At 44.7% G+C, this 18,890-nt stretch overlaps 1 protein-coding gene across 7 annotated transcripts in view; it reads left to right on the top strand.

Moving 5' to 3' along the window:
• Positions 1 to 18,890, top strand: part of PDE4DIP (phosphodiesterase 4D interacting protein) — a 297,818-nt gene that overhangs the window by 206,358 nt on the left and 72,570 nt on the right. For all 7 annotated transcript variants that reach the window (XM_063427119.1, XM_063427118.1, XM_063427113.1 and 4 more), the window contains 10 exons: positions 2,201 to 2,308; positions 3,049 to 3,168; positions 3,610 to 3,702; positions 4,464 to 4,667; positions 12,529 to 12,687; positions 15,366 to 15,479; positions 15,772 to 15,909; positions 16,753 to 16,932; positions 17,702 to 17,869; positions 18,580 to 18,681. In XM_063427119.1, coding sequence (XP_063283189.1) covers positions 2,201 to 2,308; positions 3,049 to 3,168; positions 3,610 to 3,702; positions 4,464 to 4,667; positions 12,529 to 12,687; positions 15,366 to 15,479; positions 15,772 to 15,909; positions 16,753 to 16,932; positions 17,702 to 17,869; positions 18,580 to 18,681 — 1,386 coding nt within the window. The remainder of the gene's footprint in view (positions 1 to 2,200; positions 2,309 to 3,048; positions 3,169 to 3,609; positions 3,703 to 4,463; positions 4,668 to 12,528; positions 12,688 to 15,365; positions 15,480 to 15,771; positions 15,910 to 16,752; positions 16,933 to 17,701; positions 17,870 to 18,579; positions 18,682 to 18,890) is intronic.

Here is an 18,890-nt window from a genome sequence, read left to right as displayed (position 1 = left end):
TAATATGCCTTCATTGATCTATGGGATATTCTCTTATTCTCCACCAAATCTCCTGGCATTTTAATATTTTCAATTTTGGTTTCTGTACAGTGTTATGCTGCACTGGTATCACTTTTTATTTTCTTAATTTATATATAAAAATGTTTTTTTTTTGTTTGTTTTTTCACTGGTCCTTAACGGTCCGTAAACCGATATTTGTAATCTTGCACTACAAGGGCATGTTCTTATTTTGGTTCCCTTTAAAAAGCTGGTTTGTGTGCTTGAGATCAGTGAATAGTTTTTCATACATGTTATTGTGTACCAGAACATAGCAGATGGTCCCATTCATTATATATCATTAACTCCCAGACAGATTAACGGACTCGTCTTCGTTCGTTAGCCGATACAGAATGGGATCGTGTCTGTTTCCTTCCATTACCCATACACGGATTTAGTTCACCGTTTGTGTTTACAGTAGTGATTCTCGTTAGTTGCTTTTACATTATCTCCATCAAGGCGATGACATCAGGACTTCACTGGCTGCTAAGGAGCTCAAAGCTCTCGGGCCGATTGGCGTTGAGTAATTACCTACAGGCAGACTTAATTGGCTTCAAAGTGAAATGTCTTTTAGATAATCTCTCAAGACCTGACCTCATTTTAGTTGCAGAGCAAAATCCCTCGTGATTTGCGTCTCCGTGCTGTGTCTCTGATGGACATACCCATATGTAATTTGATCTTAAATCACCATACATTGGGATAACTAAGCGCGCTATTCAGAATTCCCATCTGACCTGGGATCACATTGCATATTGACTGTAATGACCGTAGCTGACTATAACGATGTCATTGCAGTGGGTTTGGGACAGTCTGTACAGAGTTTTTAAAACTGTTGGAATTATTTGGCCAAAAGATGAGGATCACCCTGATCCAAAGGCTGACCCTTCAGGAACACTCCAAGCACCACAACCAATAGAAAAGTGCCCTGGCACCCACCCACGGTTTCTCATCAAACTGATTTTAGTAAGGTTTGACAACGTACCTTCCCTCGGGCACCTGTGCTGTGTCTAGGTTTCTGTAGGAGAAGCCGTCTCTCTTATGCCAATCACCTCTCTCAATTAAAGGGGCTGTTTTAACATCATTAGCTTTACAGCGTGTTGTAGTGGTTATGGTGCTAGTAGGCAAAGGGTGCATGTTCCCCAGTTCTGTGTCAAACAGTTTTTGAGCAATTTGGCTAAAACCAGGGGTCTCACAAGCACCCAGAAACTGCCCCGTGGTTGCTATATTGCTAATGATGGACTTCCACCTCTGCTCTTGTCCATGTCTGGTTTAGGTGGCGTTCGAAATCTGCTAGCACCATGACCACTCCGTTTGGGTTGGCTGTAGTAGTTGTGATGCATTGTGCTCCTTTAAAGCAATATTCTCTTTTTAAGTAGCACACAATCTATTTTAGTATGAGCTTTACCAACTGGTTAAGGTAAATGTTCACTTTTCAGCTGTGCTTGTTGCGGGATATTTCCATCGTTAAACTTTGATAGACTTTGATCCCTGGTGCTTGTCCGTCAGTATGAAAAGATTCTTTATTACTTAGGATTCACAGGGCTTCATTGTGACAGACTCCTGCCTGAGGCCAATCTCGCCAACACACACACAGCAGGTTTTAAATGGAAAACAACTGATATGTTACACATTAGCCGAAAACGACCCTGCAACCTTTAAATATACTTTGCATTTTACAGCAAAAACAGAAAATAACACTGTTTGGTAGACATACCCCAATGAAGCGTGTGCATTAAATTCTGCATTTGTTAATTGGGGATATATTTAACCCCTTAAGGACCAAACCTCTGGAATAAAAGGGAATCATGACATGTCACACATGTCGTGTCCTTAAGGGGTTAAAAACAAATTGCAGAAGATGCAGATGTCTTATCTGCAGCCTTTGCAAACCCTCTTTCTAACCTGCCCGGACTTACTGTATCTGTCTATGCCCAGCAAGGTTTCATCTGATCATTGATGATGAGTGGAACTTATCAATACGTTGATGGCAGCCCTGCTGTAGATTATTTAGTAGACCCCGAATTTTTTGGGTTTGCTCTTTCAGAAAATGTCTCTTAATTTATTAGGGTAGTTTCTGCAGTTGCTTTAGGACAAAACCATCTTTTCTAAGGAGTCTTCTCTTCACAGATTGAGACGTTGCTTATTGATTGTGTTTACTTTGTAGAATCTGATTGAAAAGCAGCACCAGGACACCGTGTTGCGTGTTTCTGCAGGCGAAGTCCACGTGCAGGATCTTCAGAGAAAACTCCTGGAGACTGAAGCCACTAATAAGGTAACTTTTTGGATGTGAATTCATAAACTAGAAGCCAAGATGAGTTGCAAAATCTGAAAATTGTTCAAACTTCAGCAGCCTGCCCTCGATTAGTCCCCACTGAGGTCTCAAGCTACGGTAGTATTAGCTCTTGCACTATTACAGAGAGAACCTATAATATTAGCAAGACTGAAAGCCGCTTTCCCTCAAAAGCTCAGATAGTCCATAGCACACTAACCTGGGGAATATCTACTCACCAGGGCTGAAATTTGGACCCTGTCATTAGCATATCAGACTGGGTTCCTCCCTGGAAGGAAAGTCCAGATCTGAATTGCTGCCAGATGCCCTCGGCATAAGATATAACCTCCATGTTGTATCGTTGCTCAGAGTTGCCGTACGGATAACCTCCATGTTGTATCATTGCTCAGAGTTGGCGTACGGATAACCTCCGTGTTGTATCGTTGCTCAGAGTTGGCGTACGGATAACCTCCGTGTTGTATCGTTGCTCAGAGTTGGCGTACGGATAACCTCCATGTTGTATCGTTGCTCAGAGTTGGCGTGCGGATAACCTCCATGTTGTATCGTTGCTCAGAGTTGGCGTGCGGATAACCTCCGTGTTGTATCGTTGCTCAGAGTTGGCGTACGGATAACCTCCGTGTTGTATCGTTGCTCAGAGTTGGCGTACGGATAACCTCTGTGTTGTATCGTTGCTCAGAGTTGGCGTACGGATAACCTCCATGTTTTTTCTTCATTGTAACTAGATCCTGCAGGATAGTTTGAATCAGGTGACGGAAGATCTAAACTCTACACAAGAATTATCACACAATCAGGAGAGCATTATCCAGACCCTTCATGAAACCGTGCAAAGCAGAGATAACGAGGTAAGAAAACCACAGAGTCTATTCACTATTAAACATATTGGAGAAGTATTTTATTCCCTGTCCGAGGCACACGGGGACACTCTGAGCACCATAACCACTACAGCCTATTGCTTTGTTACAGCTCAGTGTGGTGGTTATGGTGCTGTAAGTCTATTGACACAACTCCTGTATTTTTTTCAAACTATATTGAAGGCACTCGTTGCGCGCCCCCATTTCGACCACACTAGTATTGCTTAAAGTATACTAATGTCGTGGTAATTGTAGGCCGAGAGTGCTGGGAGCAGGTTAGCTCTCAGCTTGTCATTGGCATTCAATGGAATTGCACTTAATGGGAAAGCAGTTTGGGGTAAAAGACTCATAGCACCATAGGCACTACACAAGGCTGTGATAATACAGCAAGTTGTGGTGCGTGTTCTTTTAATGTTGCATTCCATGTTCCAGGTTGCGGAGTTGTGTCGTACGGTGGAGGAACAGAATACAGCTATCGCTAAGCTGCAGGAAATGCTGTATGAAATCCAAAGGGAACATTTCCAGGTGTGTGCAGTGGGTAGTGTCACTTCTAACAGATCTGATGTGGTGCAGCTTTCTCTTCCATTCTGTCTGTCCCTCTTATATTAGAACTAGCATGGCCTTAACCACCACAGCATATCATCATCATCATCATCATCCGGATTTATTCAGAGAATGGGGAGGTTAAATTTGGAGTTAAAGGGACTCTCCGCTGCCCATATAATATTAAAACAATCACTATTTAGAAGATGATAACATACATGCGTTTAATTATGCATTTTGGTAATTGGAGTTATATCTAAAATCAGCCTGTAATACCTGTAGATCTATTGTCTGCAGCTTTCTCAAGCCCTCCCCTTCTAACCCCGCCCAGACATTCTGTGGCTGTCCAATCACAGAATTCCCAATGCAGCTCAATGAGAAGTCTTTGCAAGGCAGGTGCTCTGGGCAATTGAGTTAATCTCCACTGAGCTAAACAAACCAAGAAGTAACAGGACTTTACACAATTGACTAAAACATTGAACTAAGAACTGAGTTTCTTTCCTTTTAATTTTATATTAAAGATTTAACAAATTACATGATAATCCAGTTCAGACGAGGCACAGCCAGGGCACACATATCAAATGAGGATACAGAAGAGAAACAGTGTTCCATGTCCCCTCCTCCCGCTCTGCTCTCTCTGTGCTGATTGCCAGCTTATAACAATATATGACAATAGAGAGCTAAAAACATCACGTTTACCTAGGGTATCACATGGCCCTGATTTTGTCTGGTTGTGTTTCAAGGTTTCTCAGGTAAACCCATCCCAACTCCAGGTTCTGGACCTGCAGAACGCCCTTTTCTGTGCCCAGAATGAACTCCAAGTCTTGCAGCACTCTCTGAGGCAGAAGGATCGAGAGATAACGGACGCCAAGCGTTCTCAGCGTTTATTGGAAGCTGACCTTCTGGCAGGACAGAGGCAGAAGGAAACGTCATGGAAACACAATCAGGTAATTCTAGATTAGTTACATCGATTCAATCGGGGAATACTGCTCGTACCGGACTGCTTGTACCGGACTGCTCGTACCGTACTGCTCGTACCGTACTGCTCGAACCGTACTGCTCGTACCGTACTGCTCGTACCGGACTGCTCGTACCGGACTGCTCGTACCGGACTGCTCGAAACGGACTGCTCGAAACGGACTGCTCGAACCGTACTGCTCGAACCGGACTGCTCGTACCGCGGTTTCTGCGCTTTGTGACCGTCTGAAATTATGAGAATCCGTTTTTTATTACATCATAAAGGGTCACTATTGGAACTATAACAACTTTGAAACATTGCAGTAATTCTGGTGCACATCGTAACCTGCACTTTCTCTATGCTGATAGTGGATATAACTGGCCCTCTGGCTCTATGCTGATAGTGGATTTAACTGGCCCTCTGACTCTATGCTGATAGTGGATTTAACTGTCCCTCTGGCTCTATGCTGATAGTGGATTTAACTGTCCCTCTGGCTCTATGCTGATAGTGGATTTAACTGGCCCTCTGACTCTATGCTGATAGTGGATTTAACTGACCCTCTGGCTCTATGCTGATAGTGGATTTAACTGTCCCTCTGACTCTATGCTGATAGTGGATTTAACTGGCCCTCTGACTCTATGCTGATAGTGGATTTAACTGTCCCTCTGGCTCTATGCTGATAGTGGATTTAACTGGCCCTCTGGCTCTATGCTGATAGTGGATTTAACTGGCCCTCTGACTCTATGCTGATAGTGGATATAACTGGCTCTATGCTGATAGTGGATTTAACTGTCCCTCTGACTCTATGCTGATAGTGGATTTAACTGGCCCTCTGACTCTATGCTGATAGTGGATTTAACTGTCCCTCTGGCTCTATGCTGATAGTGGATTTAACTGGCCCTCTGGCTCTATGCTGATAGTGGATTTAACTGGCCCTCTGACTCTATGCTGATAGTGGATTTAACTGACCCTCTGGCTCTATGCTGATAGTGGATTTAACTGTCCCTCTGACTCTATGCTGATAGTGGATTTAACTGGCCCTCTGACTCTATGCTGATAGTGGATTTAACTGGCCCTCTGACTCTATGCTGATAGTGGATTTAACTGGCCCTCTGGCTCTATGCTGATAGTGGATTTAACTGGCCCTCTGACTCTATGCTGATAGTGGATATAACTGGCTCTATGCTGATAGTGGATTTAACTGTCCCTCTGACTCTATGCTGATAGTGGATTTAACTGGCCCTCTGACTCTATGCTGATAGTGGATTTAACTGTCCCTCTGGCTCTATGCTGATAGTGGATTTAACTGTCCCTCTGGCTCTATGCTGATAGTGGATTTAACTGGCCCTCTGACTCTATGCTGATAGTGGATTTAACTGACCCTCTGGCTCTATGCTGATAGTGGATTTAACTGTCCCTCTGACTCTATGCTGATAGTGGATTTAACTGGCCCTCTGACTCTATGCTGATAGTGGATTTAACTGTCCCTCTGGCTCTATGCTGATAGTGGATTTAACTGGCCCTCTGGCTCTATGCTGATAGTGGATTTAACTGGCCCTCTGACTCTATGCTGATAGTGGATATAACTGGCTCTATGCTGATAGTGGATTTAACTGTCCCTCTGACTCTATGCTGATAGTGGATTTAACTGGCCCTCTGACTCTATGCTGATAGTGGATTTAACTGTCCCTCTGGCTCTATGCTGATAGTGGATTTAACTGTCCCTCTGGCTCTATGCTGATAGTGGATTTAACTGGCCTTCTGGCTCTATGCTGATAGTGGATTTAACTGGCCCTCTGGCTCTATGCTGATAGTGGATTTAACTGTCCCTCTGGCTCTATGCTGATAGTGGATTTAACTGGCCCTCTGACTCTATGCTGATAGTGGATTTAACTGGCCCTCTGACTCTATGCTGATAGTGGATTTAACTGGCCCTCTGGCTCTATAACTGGCTCTATTACAGTGCCCTCTAGTGACCGCTAGTAGCAGGTTACATTTTAACAGGCTATTCCGGGGTCTTGAATCATTAGCTCGGTATTACAGCGCCCTCTAGTGACCGCTAGTAGCAGGTTACATTTTAACAGGCTATTCCGGGGTCTTGAATCATTAGCTCGGTATTACAGCGCCCTCTAGTGACCGCTAGTAGCAGGTTACATTTTAACAGGCTATTCTGGGGTCTTGAATCATTAGCTCGGTATTACAGTGCCCTCTAGTGACCGCTAGTAGCAGGTTGAATTTTAACAGGCTATTCCGGGGTCTTGAATCATTAGCTCGGTATTACAGCGCCCTCTAGTGACCGCTAGTAGCAGGTTACATTTTAACAGGCTATTCCGGGGTCTTGAATCATTAGCTCGATATTACAGCGCCCTCTAGTGACCGCTAGTAGCAGGTTACATTTTAACAGGCTATTCTGGGGTCTTGAATCATTAGCTCGGTATTACAGTGCCCTCTAGTGACCGCTAGTAGCAGGTTACATTTTAACAGGCTATTCCGGGGTCTTGAATCATTAGCTCGGTATTACAGTGCTCTCTAGTGACAACTAGTAGCAGGTTACATTTTAACAGGCTATTCCGGGGTCTTGAATCATTTGTTTGGTATTACAGCGCCCTCTAGTGACCACTAGTACCAGGTTACATTTTAACAGGCTATTCCGGGGTCTTGAACCATTAGCTCGGTATTACAGCGCCCTCTAGTGACCGCTAGTAGCAGGTTACATTTTAACAGGCTATTCCGGGGTCTTGAATCATTAGCTCGGTATTACAGCGCCCTCTAGTGACCGCTAATAGCAGGTTACATTTTAACAGGCTATTCCGGTGTCTTGAACCATTAGCTCGGTATTACAGCGCCCTCTAGTGACCGCTAGTACCAGGTTACATTTTAACAGGCTATTCCGGTGTCTTGAATCATTAGCTCGGTATTACAGCGCCCTCTAGTGACCGCTAGTAGCAGGATACAGGCTATTCCGGTGTCTTGAATCATTAGCTCGGTATTACAGCGCCCTCTAGTGACCACTAGTACCAGGTTACATTTTAACAGGCTATTCCGGTGTCTTGAATCATTAGCTCGGTATTACGGCACCCTCTAGTGACCGCTAGTACCAGGTTACATTTTAACAGGCTATTCCGGGGTCTTGAATCATTAGCTCGGTATTACAGCGCCCTCTAGTGACCGCTAGTAGCAGGTTACATTTTAACAGGCTATTCCGGGGTCTTGAATCATTAGCTCGGTATTACAGTGCCCTCTAGTGACCGCTAGTAGCAGGTTACATTTTAACAGGCTATTCCGGGGTCTTGAATCATTAGCTCGGTATTACAGTGCCCTCTAGTGACCGCTAGTAGCAGGTTACATTTTAACAGGCTATTCCGGGGTCTTGAATCATTAACTCGGTATTACAGCGCCCTCTAGTGACCGCTAGTAGCAGGTTACATTTTAACAGGCTATTCCGGGGTCTTGAACCATTAGCTCGGTATTACAGCGCCCTCTAGTGACCGCTAGTAGCAGGTTACATTTTAACAGGCTATTCCGGTGTCTTGAACCATTAGCTTGGTATTACAGCGCCCTCTAGTGACTGCTAGTAGCAGGTTACATTTTAACAGACTATTCCGGGGTCTTGAACCATTAGCTCGGTATTACAGCGCCCTCTAGTGACCGCTAGTAGCAGGTTACATTTTAACAGGCTATTCCGGGGTCTTGAATCATTAGCTCGGTATTACAGCGCCCTCTAGTGACCGCTAGTACCAGGTTACATTTTAACAGGCTATTCCGGGGTCTTGAATCATTAGCTCGGTATTACAGCGCCCTCTAGTGACCGCTAGTAGCAGGTTACATTTTAACAGGCTATTCCGGTGTCTTGAATCATTAGCTCGGTATTACAGCGCCCTCTAGTGACCGCTAGTAGCAGGTTACATTTTAACAGGCTATTCCGGGGTCTTGAATCATTAACTCGGTATTACAGCGCCCTCTAGTGACCGCTAGTAGCAGGTTACATTTTAACAGGCTATTCCGGGGTCTTGAACCATTAGCTCGGTATTACGGCACCCTCTAGTGACCACTAGTACCAGGTTACATTTTAACAGGCTATTCCGGGGTCTTGAACCATTAGCTCGGTCGTACAGCGCCCTCTAGTGACCGCTAGTAGCAGGTTACATTTTAACAGACTATTCCGGGGTCTTGAACCATTAGCTCGGTATTACAGCGCCCTCTAGTGACCGCTAGTAGCAGGTTACATTTTAACAGGCTATTCCGGGGTCTTGAATCATTAGCTCGGTATTACAGCGCCCTCTAGTGACCGCTAGTAGCAGGTTACATTTTAACAGGCTATTCTGGGGTCTTGAATCATTAGCTCGGTATTACAGTGCCCTCTAGTGACCGCTAGTAGCAGGTTACATTTTAACAGGCTATTCCAGGGTCTTGAACCATTAGCTCGGTATTATAGCGCCCTCTAGTGACCGCTAGTAGCAGGTTACATTTTAACAGGCTATTCCGGGGTCTTGAATCATTAGCTCGGTATTACAGCGCCCTCTAGTGACCGCTAGTAGCAGGCTACATTTTAACAGGCTATTCCGGGGTCTTGAATCATTAGCTTGGTATTACAGCGCCCTCTAGTGACCGCTAGTAGCAGGTTACATTTTAACAGGCTATTCCGGGGTCTTGAATCATTAGCTTGGTATTACAGCGCCCTCTAGTGACCGCTAGTACCAGGTTACATTTTAACAGGCTATTCCGGTGTCTTGAATCATTAGCTTGGTATTACAGCGCCCTCTAGTGACCGCTAGTAGCAGGTTACATTTTAACAGGCTATTCCGGTGTCTTGAATCATTAGCTCGGTATTACAGCGCCCTCTAGTGACCGCTAGTAGCAGGTTACATTTTAACAGGCTATTCTGGTGTCTTGAATCATTAGCTCGGTATTACAGCGCCCTCTAGTGACCACTAGTACCAGGTTACATTTTAACAGGCTATTCCGGTGTCTTGAATCATTAGCTTGGTATTACAGCGCCCTCTAGTGACCGCTAGTAGCAGGTTACATTTTAACAGGCTATTCCGGTGTCTTGAATCATTAGCTCGGTATTACAGCGCCCTCTAGTGACCGCTAGTAGCAGGTTACATTTTAACAGGCTATTCCGGTGTCTTGAATCATTAGCTCGGTATTACAGCGCCCTCTAGTGACCACTAGTACCAGGTTACATTTTAACAGGCTAATCCCGTGTCTTGAATCATTAGCTCGGTATTACAGCGCCCTCTAGTGACCACTAGTACCAGGTTACATTTTAACAGGCTATTCCGGGGTCTTGAATCATTAGCTTGGTATTACAGCGCCCTCTAGTGACCGCTAGTACCAGGATACATTTTAACAGGCTATTCCGGGGTCTTGAATCATTAGCTCGGTATTACAGCGCCCTCTAGTGACCACTAGTACCAGGTTACATTTTAACAGGCTATTCCGGGGTCTTGAATCATTAGCTTGGTATTACAGCGCCCTCTAGTGACCGCTAGTAGCAGGTTACATTTTAACAGGCTATTCCGGTGTCTTGAATCATTAGCTTGGTATTACAGCGCCCTCTAGTGACCGCTAGTAGCAGGTTAAATTTTAACAGGCTATTCCGGGGTCTTGAATCATTAGCTCGGTATTACAGCGCCCTCTAGTGACCACTAGTACCAGGTTACATTTTAACAGGCTATTCCGGGGTCTTGAACCATTAGCTCGGTATTACAGCGCCCTCTAGTGACCGCTAGTAGCAGGTTACATTTTAACAGGCTATTCCGGGGTCTTGAATCATTAGCTCGGTATTACAGCGCCCTCTAGTGACCGCTAGTAGCAGGTTACATTTTAACAGGCTATTCCGGTGTCTTGAATCATTAGCTTGGTATTACAGCGCCCTCTAGTGACCGCTAGTAGCAAGTTACATTTTAACAGGCTATTCCAGGGTCTTGAATCATTAGCTCGGTATTACAGCGCCCTCTAGTGACCACTAGTACCAGGTTACATTTTAACAGGCTATTCCGGGGTCTTGAATGATTAGCTCGGTATTACAGCGCCCTCTAGTGACCACTAGTAGCAGGTTACATTTTAACAGGCTATTCCGGGGTCTTGAACCATTAGCTCGGTATTACAGCGCCCTCTAGTGACCGCTAGTAGCAGGTTACATTTTAACAGGCTATTCCGGTGTCTTGAATCATTAGTTTGGTATTACAGCGCCCTCTAGTGACCGCTAGTAGCAGGTTACATTTTAACAGGCTATTCCGGGGTCTTGAACTATTAGCTCGGTATTACAGCGCCCTCTAGTGACCGCTAGTAGCAGGTTACATTTTAACAGGCTATTCCGGGGTCTTGAATCATTAGCTCGGTATTACAGCGCCCTCTAGTGACCGCTAGTACCAGGTTACATTTTTACAGGCTATTCCGGGGTCTTGAATCATTAGCTCGGTATTACAGCGCCCTCTAGTGACCGCTAGTAGCAGGTTACATTTTAACAGGCTATTCCGGTGTCTTGAATCATTAGCTTGGTATTACAGCGCCCTCTAGTGACCGCTAGTAGCAGGTTACATTTTAACAGGCTATTCCGGTGTCTTGAATCATTAGCTCGGTATTACAGCGCCCTCTAGTGACCGCTAGTAGCAGGTTACATTTTAACAGGCTATTCCGGGGTCTTGAACCATTAGCTCGGTATTACAGCGCCCTCTAGTGATCGCTAGTACCAGGTTACATTTTAACAGGCTATTCCGGTGTCTGGAATCATTAGCTCGGTATTACGGCACCCTCTAGTGACCGCTAGTAGCAGGTTACATTTTAACAGGCTATTCCGGTGTCTTGAATCATTAGCTCGGTATTACAGCGCCCTCTAGTGACCGCTAGTAGCAGGTTACATTTTAACAGGCTATTCCGGGGTCTTGAACCATTAGCTCGGTATTACAGCGCCCTCTAGTGATCGCTAGTACCAGGTTACATTTTAACAGGCTATTCCGGTGTCTGGAATCATTAGCTCGGTATTACGGCACCCTCTAGTGACCGCTAGTAGCAGGGTACATTTTAACAGGCTATTCCGGGGTCATGAATCATTAGCTCGGTATTACAGCGCCCTCTAGTGACCGCTAGTAGCAGGTTACATTTTAACAGGCTATTCCGGGGTCTTGAATCATTAGCTCGGTATTACAGCGCCCTCTAGTGACCGCTAGTACCAGGTTACATTTTAACAGGCTATTCCGGGGTCTTGAATCATTAGCTCGGTATTACAGCGCCCTCTAGTGACCGCTAGTAGCAGGTTACATTTTAACAGGCTATTCCGGGGTCATGAATCATTAGCTCGGTATTACAGCGCCCTCTAGTGACCGCTAGTAGCAGGTTACATTTTAACAGGCTATTCCGGGGTCTTGAATCATTAGCTTGGTATTACAGCGCCCTCTAGTGACCGCTAGTACCAGGTTACATTTTAACAGGCTATTCCGGGGTCTTGAATCATTAGCTCGGTATTACAGCGCCCTCTAGTGACCGCTAGTAGCAGGTTACATTTTAACCTTTTGAGGTGCTAATGTTTAGAATGGATCATTATTTTAACGTTTTCAACACATAATCCAGCTCTTTAATATTTTTCAATAAAGGCTATATTTTAAATTCACTGTCTCCTACTTGCTAAAGTGGGTTACCTTTTTCTTTAATACTATGGAATTTCCACGTCTCCGTCTTTGAGTTGATGTCATTTCCCCACCTCGGTTGTCATACATTTGGGGCTTACTTTCCCCCTAGCCGGTGGTGTTGTGCGCTCAATCCGTGAGAGAAGAAGCCAGTTTGAGATCGTTTGTGTAGGAACATTCTCCTTATACTTATCCCTTTCCTCTGATCATGGTTTTCAGGAGCTTCACGGCACACTACACAAACTGCAGGCAGAACTTCAAGAGAAGAACCAGCAACTTCAGAGTTTGGAAGAGGAGAAATGCAGAGAACGTTATACCCAGGAACACACTATTCAGTGTCTGAACCAGACTCTGTCCCAGAAGGAGCGTGTGCTGCAGGTCAGAGTCGGCCTTAATCTGTCGTTGGTGGTAGATTGCACTTCTGTCTCTTTCTCTCGTCATAATAAAAATAAGGTTAAAATACTGACTTTAGTTTAATGAAGTAGTTTTGGTGTATAGATCATTCCCCTGCAGCCTCATTGCTCAATTCTCTGCCATTTAGTGGTTAAATCACGTTGTTTCTGTTTTTGCAGCCCTAGCCACACCTCCCCTGGCTGTCACTGACACAGCCTGCATTAAAACAAATGTTTTCATTTTTTATTCGGATCTTACAGCACAGTGTATTTACTTTTTAAGTTCTTATCTCCTGTTCCGTTAATTGAACTTTAATCACACACAGGAGGCTGAGGCAGGCTATTAACGGAGCAGGAGGTACAGACTGTGCAATAAGGGAAGCTAAAGAAATTCGACTGCTGTTTCAGGAAGTCTGTAGGGAGGTGGTTTGGCTAGGAAGGCATCAATAAAGTGATGTCACAGGTAGGGGCGTGTCTAGGAAGGCATCAATAAAGTGATGTCACAGGTAGGGGCGTGTCTAGGAATGCATCAATAAAGTGATGTCACAGGTAGGGGCGTGGCTAGGAATGCATCAATTTAGTGATGTCACAGGTAGGGGCATGGCTAGGAAGGCATCAATAAAGTGATGTCACAGGTAGGGGCGTGGCTAGGAAGGCATCAATAAAGTGATGTCACAGGTAGGGGCGTGGCTAGGAATGCATCAATTTAGTGATGTCACAGGTAGGGGCGTGGCTAGGAAAGCATCAAAAAAGTGATGTCACAGGTAGGGGCGTGGCTAGGAATGCATCAATAAAGTGATGTCACAGGTAGGGGCGTGGCTAGGAATGCATCAATAAAGTGATGTCACAGATAGGGGCGTGGCTAGGAAGGCATCAATAAAGTGATTTCACAGGTAGGGGCGTGGCTAGGAATGCATCAATTTAGTGATGTCACAGGTAGGGGCGTGGCTAGGAAGGCATCAATAAAGTGATGTCACAGGTAGGGCGTGGCTAGGAATGCATCAATAAAGTGATATCACAGGTAGGGGCGTGGCTAGGAAGGCATCAATAAAGTGATGTCACAGGTACGGGTGTGACTAGCAAGGCATCAATAAAGTGATGTCACAGGTAGGGGCGTGGCTAGGAAGGCATCAATAAAGTGATGTCACAGGTAGGGGCGTGGCTAGGAATGCTTCAATAAAGTGCTATCAGAGGTAGGGGCGTGGCTTGGAATGCATAATAAAGTGATATCACACGTAGGGGCGTGGCTAGGAATGCATAATATGATATCCCAGGTAGGGGCGTGGCTAGGAATGCATCAATAAAGTGATATCACAGGTTGGGGCGTGGCTAGGAAGGCATCAATAAAGTGATATCAGAGGTAGGGGCGTGGCTAGGAAGGCATCAATAAAGTGATATCAGAGGTAGGGGCGTGGCTAGGAATGCATCAATAAAGTGATATCACAGGTAGGGGCGTGGCTAGGAAGGCATCAATAAAGTGATGTCACAGGTACGGGTGTGACTAGCAAGGCATCAATAAAGTGATGTCACAGGTAGGGGCGTGGCTAGGAAGGCATCAATAAAGTGATGTCACAGGTAGGGGCGTGGCTAGGAATGCTTCAATAAAGTGCTATCAGAGGTAGGGGCGTGGCTTGGAATGCATAATAAAGTGATATCACACGTAGGGGCGTGGCTAGGAATGCATAATATGATATCCCAGGTAGGGGCGTGGCTAGGAATGCATCAATAAAGTGATATCACAGGTTGGGGCGTGGCTAGGAAGGCATCAATAAAGTGATATCAGAGGTAGGGGCGTGGCTAGGAAGGCATCAATAAAGTGATATCAGAGGTAGGGGCGTGGCTAGGAATGCATTAATAAAGTGATATCACAGGTAGGGGTGTGTCTAGGAAGGCGTCAATAAAGTGATATCAGAGGTAGGGGCGTGGCTAGGAAGGCATCAATAAAGTGATATCAGAGGTAGGGGCGTGGCTAGGAATGCATTAATAAAGTGATATCAGAGGTAGGGGCGTGGCTAGGAAGGCATCAATAAAGTGATATCACAGGTTGGGGCGTGGCTAGGAAGGCATCAATAAAGTGATATCAGAGGTAGGGGCGTGGCTAGGAAGGCATCAATAAAGTGATATCAGAGGTAGGGGCGTGGCTAGGAAGGCATCAATAAAGTGATATCAGAGGTAGGGGCGTGGCTAGGAAGGCATCAATAAAGTGATATCACAGGTAGGGGTGTGTCTAGGAAGGCGTCAATAAAGTGATATCACAGGTAGGGGCGTGGCTAGGAAGGCATCAAAAAAGTGATGTCACAGGTAGGGGCGTGGCTAGGAATGCATCAATAAAGTGATGTCACAGGTAGGGGCGTGGCTAGGAAGGCATCAATAGTGATATCAGAGGTAGGGGCGTGGCTAGGAATGCATAATAAAGTGATATCACAGGTAGGGGCGTGGCTAGGAAGGCGTCAATAAAGTGATGTCACAGGTACTCCAAAACCACTCCATTAAGCTATAGTTGTTTTGATTTTTAGCCATTATACGTTGATTAGTAACGTATGTTAAGGTAATCGTTTCATGTAACATTGTAAAATTAGAATGTAGTTCTGTGTTGGTTGAAGATTGAACACATTCATGATTTAGTAGTTACATGCTAACTCCTATGCTCTCCTTTCATCTCAGGAGTACACGGACCTCTTGGAGTATCAGCAAGGCTTGGAGAAATGTCCCGGAAGTAATGAGCATCTGTTGGAGAAGCTACGTCAGAGGATCAAGGAGAGAGATGCTGCTTTAGAGGTAGAGTAACCTGGATGGGAGACCGTTTGGGTTTCTATGTAAAGGCCTCGTGCTTCCCATAAAGTGTGCCTTGAATGGAAGCACTAGAATGATGATAAGCCCCAGGCCAGCTTACCAGCCATTTCTCTGCCTACATACCGATAGGTCATGTCCTCAATATACCGAGTGTCAGCGTGGGAATGCATTATACGGGCGGTGTGTGAATGTATGAAAAACGTACACAGTGACCTTTTTGTTATTAGTAACAATCGCTTATTGTGATTTCTGTTACCTTTTACATTCTCACCCCCAGCACGCAGTCGATGCCAAATTCTGTGCTTTGGAAGAGAAGGAGAAGGAGATGCAGCAACTAAAAATGGTCGCACGGGAGAGAGAGCGAGACTTGGAACAACTGCGGAGCGTTTTATTCAGCAACGAGGAAACCATTAATGTACGCGGTTACTGAATGCTTCTGCATTTATGTCATTTTATATAAACCTCAATCAAGTGTCAAATTATATTCAGACATTAAAAGGAAATGGTTTATCTGCAATAGTTCCAATCTGAACGTTCACTTAATAACGCCAGTTTTTGAGTTTTGGCTCATATTACACTATAGTGAACAACAAATTTATAGTTGACTGAATTCCTAAATATCGCCAATTCCAAAAACCTCAACCTCCCCTTTGCAAATTGATTGACAACTTACCTGGGGTCTAATGGGTGTCATCTCTAATGGAGCTGAAAACTCCTGCACTGCTGAGCTTAGCTTAAAGGGTCAGTAAAGTCACCCACACCAGTGGGTGCATGGGTCCTCTACTTCTATAGTCACCAGAATAACATCAGCATAATATACAGTATACTGCTCATTGTCTATAGTATGTCTCTGCAGGCATTTCCATGTAAATGTGTAGTGTTTACATTACTGCCTAGTAACACCTCTAGATGCAGTCACTCAGACGGCCACTAGAGGTGCTTCCTGGGTCAGTGTGTGCAGCACTGACATCCAGCGTCTCCACGGACGCCATGGAGGTGCTGAATCTTCTTCATAGAGATTCATTGATTGAATACATCTCTATGAGGAGGAGACGATGATTGGTGCAGCACGGATTGACTGAGATCGTCAAGTTTAATGATCTCAAGGAGCTGAGACCCGCACAGTGCTGGATAAAGGGGACTAAACTCTCCTCTGACAGCGGGGCCCGGTTGAGGGCCTAAATCAAACCTGCTAATTGGGCAGTATAGCTTTATACCATAACCGCATAGCTTCACTTTGTCCACAATCCCCTTGTAGAGTCTGGACAATCTGGTGAAGGCCAAAGACCTGGAGCTAGAGCAGATCTCGGTGGCTTATAAAAACCTGCAGTGGCTGAAGCAGGAATCAGAGGAGAAGCACAGACACTCCCTTAATGAGAGACAGAACATTGTGCAGCAGCTGCAGAGCTCTCTACAGGATCGGAACCAAGAGGTTGAGGTAAGAAGGTTTCCTACAGTGTGTAGAGATCTAAAGAACACCACTATACGGGAATTAACCCAGTGGGAGCTGGCTCAGTCATTTATGTTGAGCATGACTCTAGGGATGCTTTTGGCCAGTGCTAAAGAAAGAGGCTCCCTCGATAAAGGCATTTTTGCCGAAACGTTGGGGGTGTTTTGGTGATTGACTCTGTCCCTGCTTCTCACTAGGTCTGGTATGCTCATTTTTTTTTTCTATATGTATTTGAGTTTCATATATTAATGTTTTCTTCCTGTGGGTTAGAGCATTTTAATGGCTAAGTCTAAGCACCATAGACATTGAGCAGCACGGCTCACTCTCATTACTCAGAGAGACTGATTGTAAAATCACTATCTCTACTACCAGGCTCTCCGAACACTTGGCTCTGGATTGCCCACATTGGGCTCTTCTCCCCGATAATAAACACAAACGGACGGCAGTCTCTGTATATTGAGCATCCCCTATGTGATGGTTTAAACTGCTCTTTGATGATTATTTACCGCATAATCCTCTGCTTGACAAGGGAATTAAGAGATAAATTCAATCCCAGAGACTAGAATGTGTGCCTTGTTTTGGTGTGGGAGGGCTCTACATGCCGATCCACTCAATACAAAATATACTTTAAATCAGATTGATGTGCTCATCCCAGTGGACTGGTTAGGACACTAAAGTACATAGACATTATATGTATTTACTTATGTAAAAGACACAGGATTCCCAGATATAACATCTCTTGAAATTGTCTTTGAAGACATTGACCGCGTGCTTGATGAAGCGTTCTGACCTCGGGGCTGGAGAGCTGGTGGAAGAGTTGCACATCTGTCTACAGAGGAAGGAGGAACTACTGCAGAAGGCTCTTAATGCCACCACCCAGCAAGCAGATCAGCACCTGAAGGAGACCCAGGAGCTCCTGAATACTGTAAGAAGCCACTCATTCAATGAACCTGGTATTTCATACATTTGGTTTCTCCATTCTTCTTCCATTTCCCCAATACATTCGTACTCCATCTGGACATTTTAGTTTCTCATCACCCATCTATTTAGTTTCCTTAAATTTTCTGCCCTCCCATTCATGTTTTTCAGTGCCTTTTCCAGTCTTTATGGTTTTTGTCAGTGACTCGTTGTCACCTCCCCCCCTCTTATTAATCTCCCTCTCTTTTCCCAACACCTTAGTTCCCCCGGTCATGATATCTTCTCTTCTGTCTACTTCGGCCTCACTCCATGAAGTAATATTGGACTTGTGCAGGCATGTCCACATTTCGATCCCAGCATCCGATAAGCTAGCTAGATCTTTCATGTTTCCAGTGCTTCCCATATTTTATCTGAAAACAGATGTTTCCAGACTTGGCTATTCAGATCTAAACCTGCATTTACCTTCTTGACATGTAACCGTTTAATGAGTAACCCTTAAAGTGATATTAAAAGGGCCTTCTAAGCACCATCACCACCGTAGCGCATTCATAAGGTTAGAGCAACAGGAGAAGCCATCGTTTTTCTCCAACCACTCATAAAATGTCCAACTGTCCAAGAGATGATACTCTTTGCACCATAACCAGTGGTCTTGGTTAAGCTTGCTGAGTGCTATGCAAACATTACTTTTAATTGTTTTTGGCTGATTTTAAATCCTAGATTGCATCAGAAAAGATGGATCAGGCGATGATTTGTAGAAACTGCAAATTAAAGGATCAGCAGGTTTCCAGGATGGAACATTCTCAGGAGCACTCCACCGAGGTACCTTCACACTGTTATTATTATTATTGGCATAGTCCGTAGCGCTTAGATGGCTTGCTTTGTTTTCATTATTGTGCCCATGGTGGTTTTGTATATATTGATGATGTATAGTGGTAGTTTATAAATTTGCGGCGCATATACCAGTGGTTTATAAAGTATTGACACAGTCCATAAAGCCTCCCACCCTCATTTATACTCTAGTTCTTATT

The sequence above is a fragment of the Pelobates fuscus genome, chromosome 7 (assembly GCF_036172605.1).
Source record: "Pelobates fuscus isolate aPelFus1 chromosome 7, aPelFus1.pri, whole genome shotgun sequence".
Classification (NCBI taxonomy): Eukaryota; Metazoa; Chordata; class Amphibia; order Anura; family Pelobatidae; genus Pelobates; species Pelobates fuscus.
The sequence above is the reverse complement of the archived record's forward strand: the minus strand, read 5'-3'. Positions and strand labels throughout refer to the sequence as shown.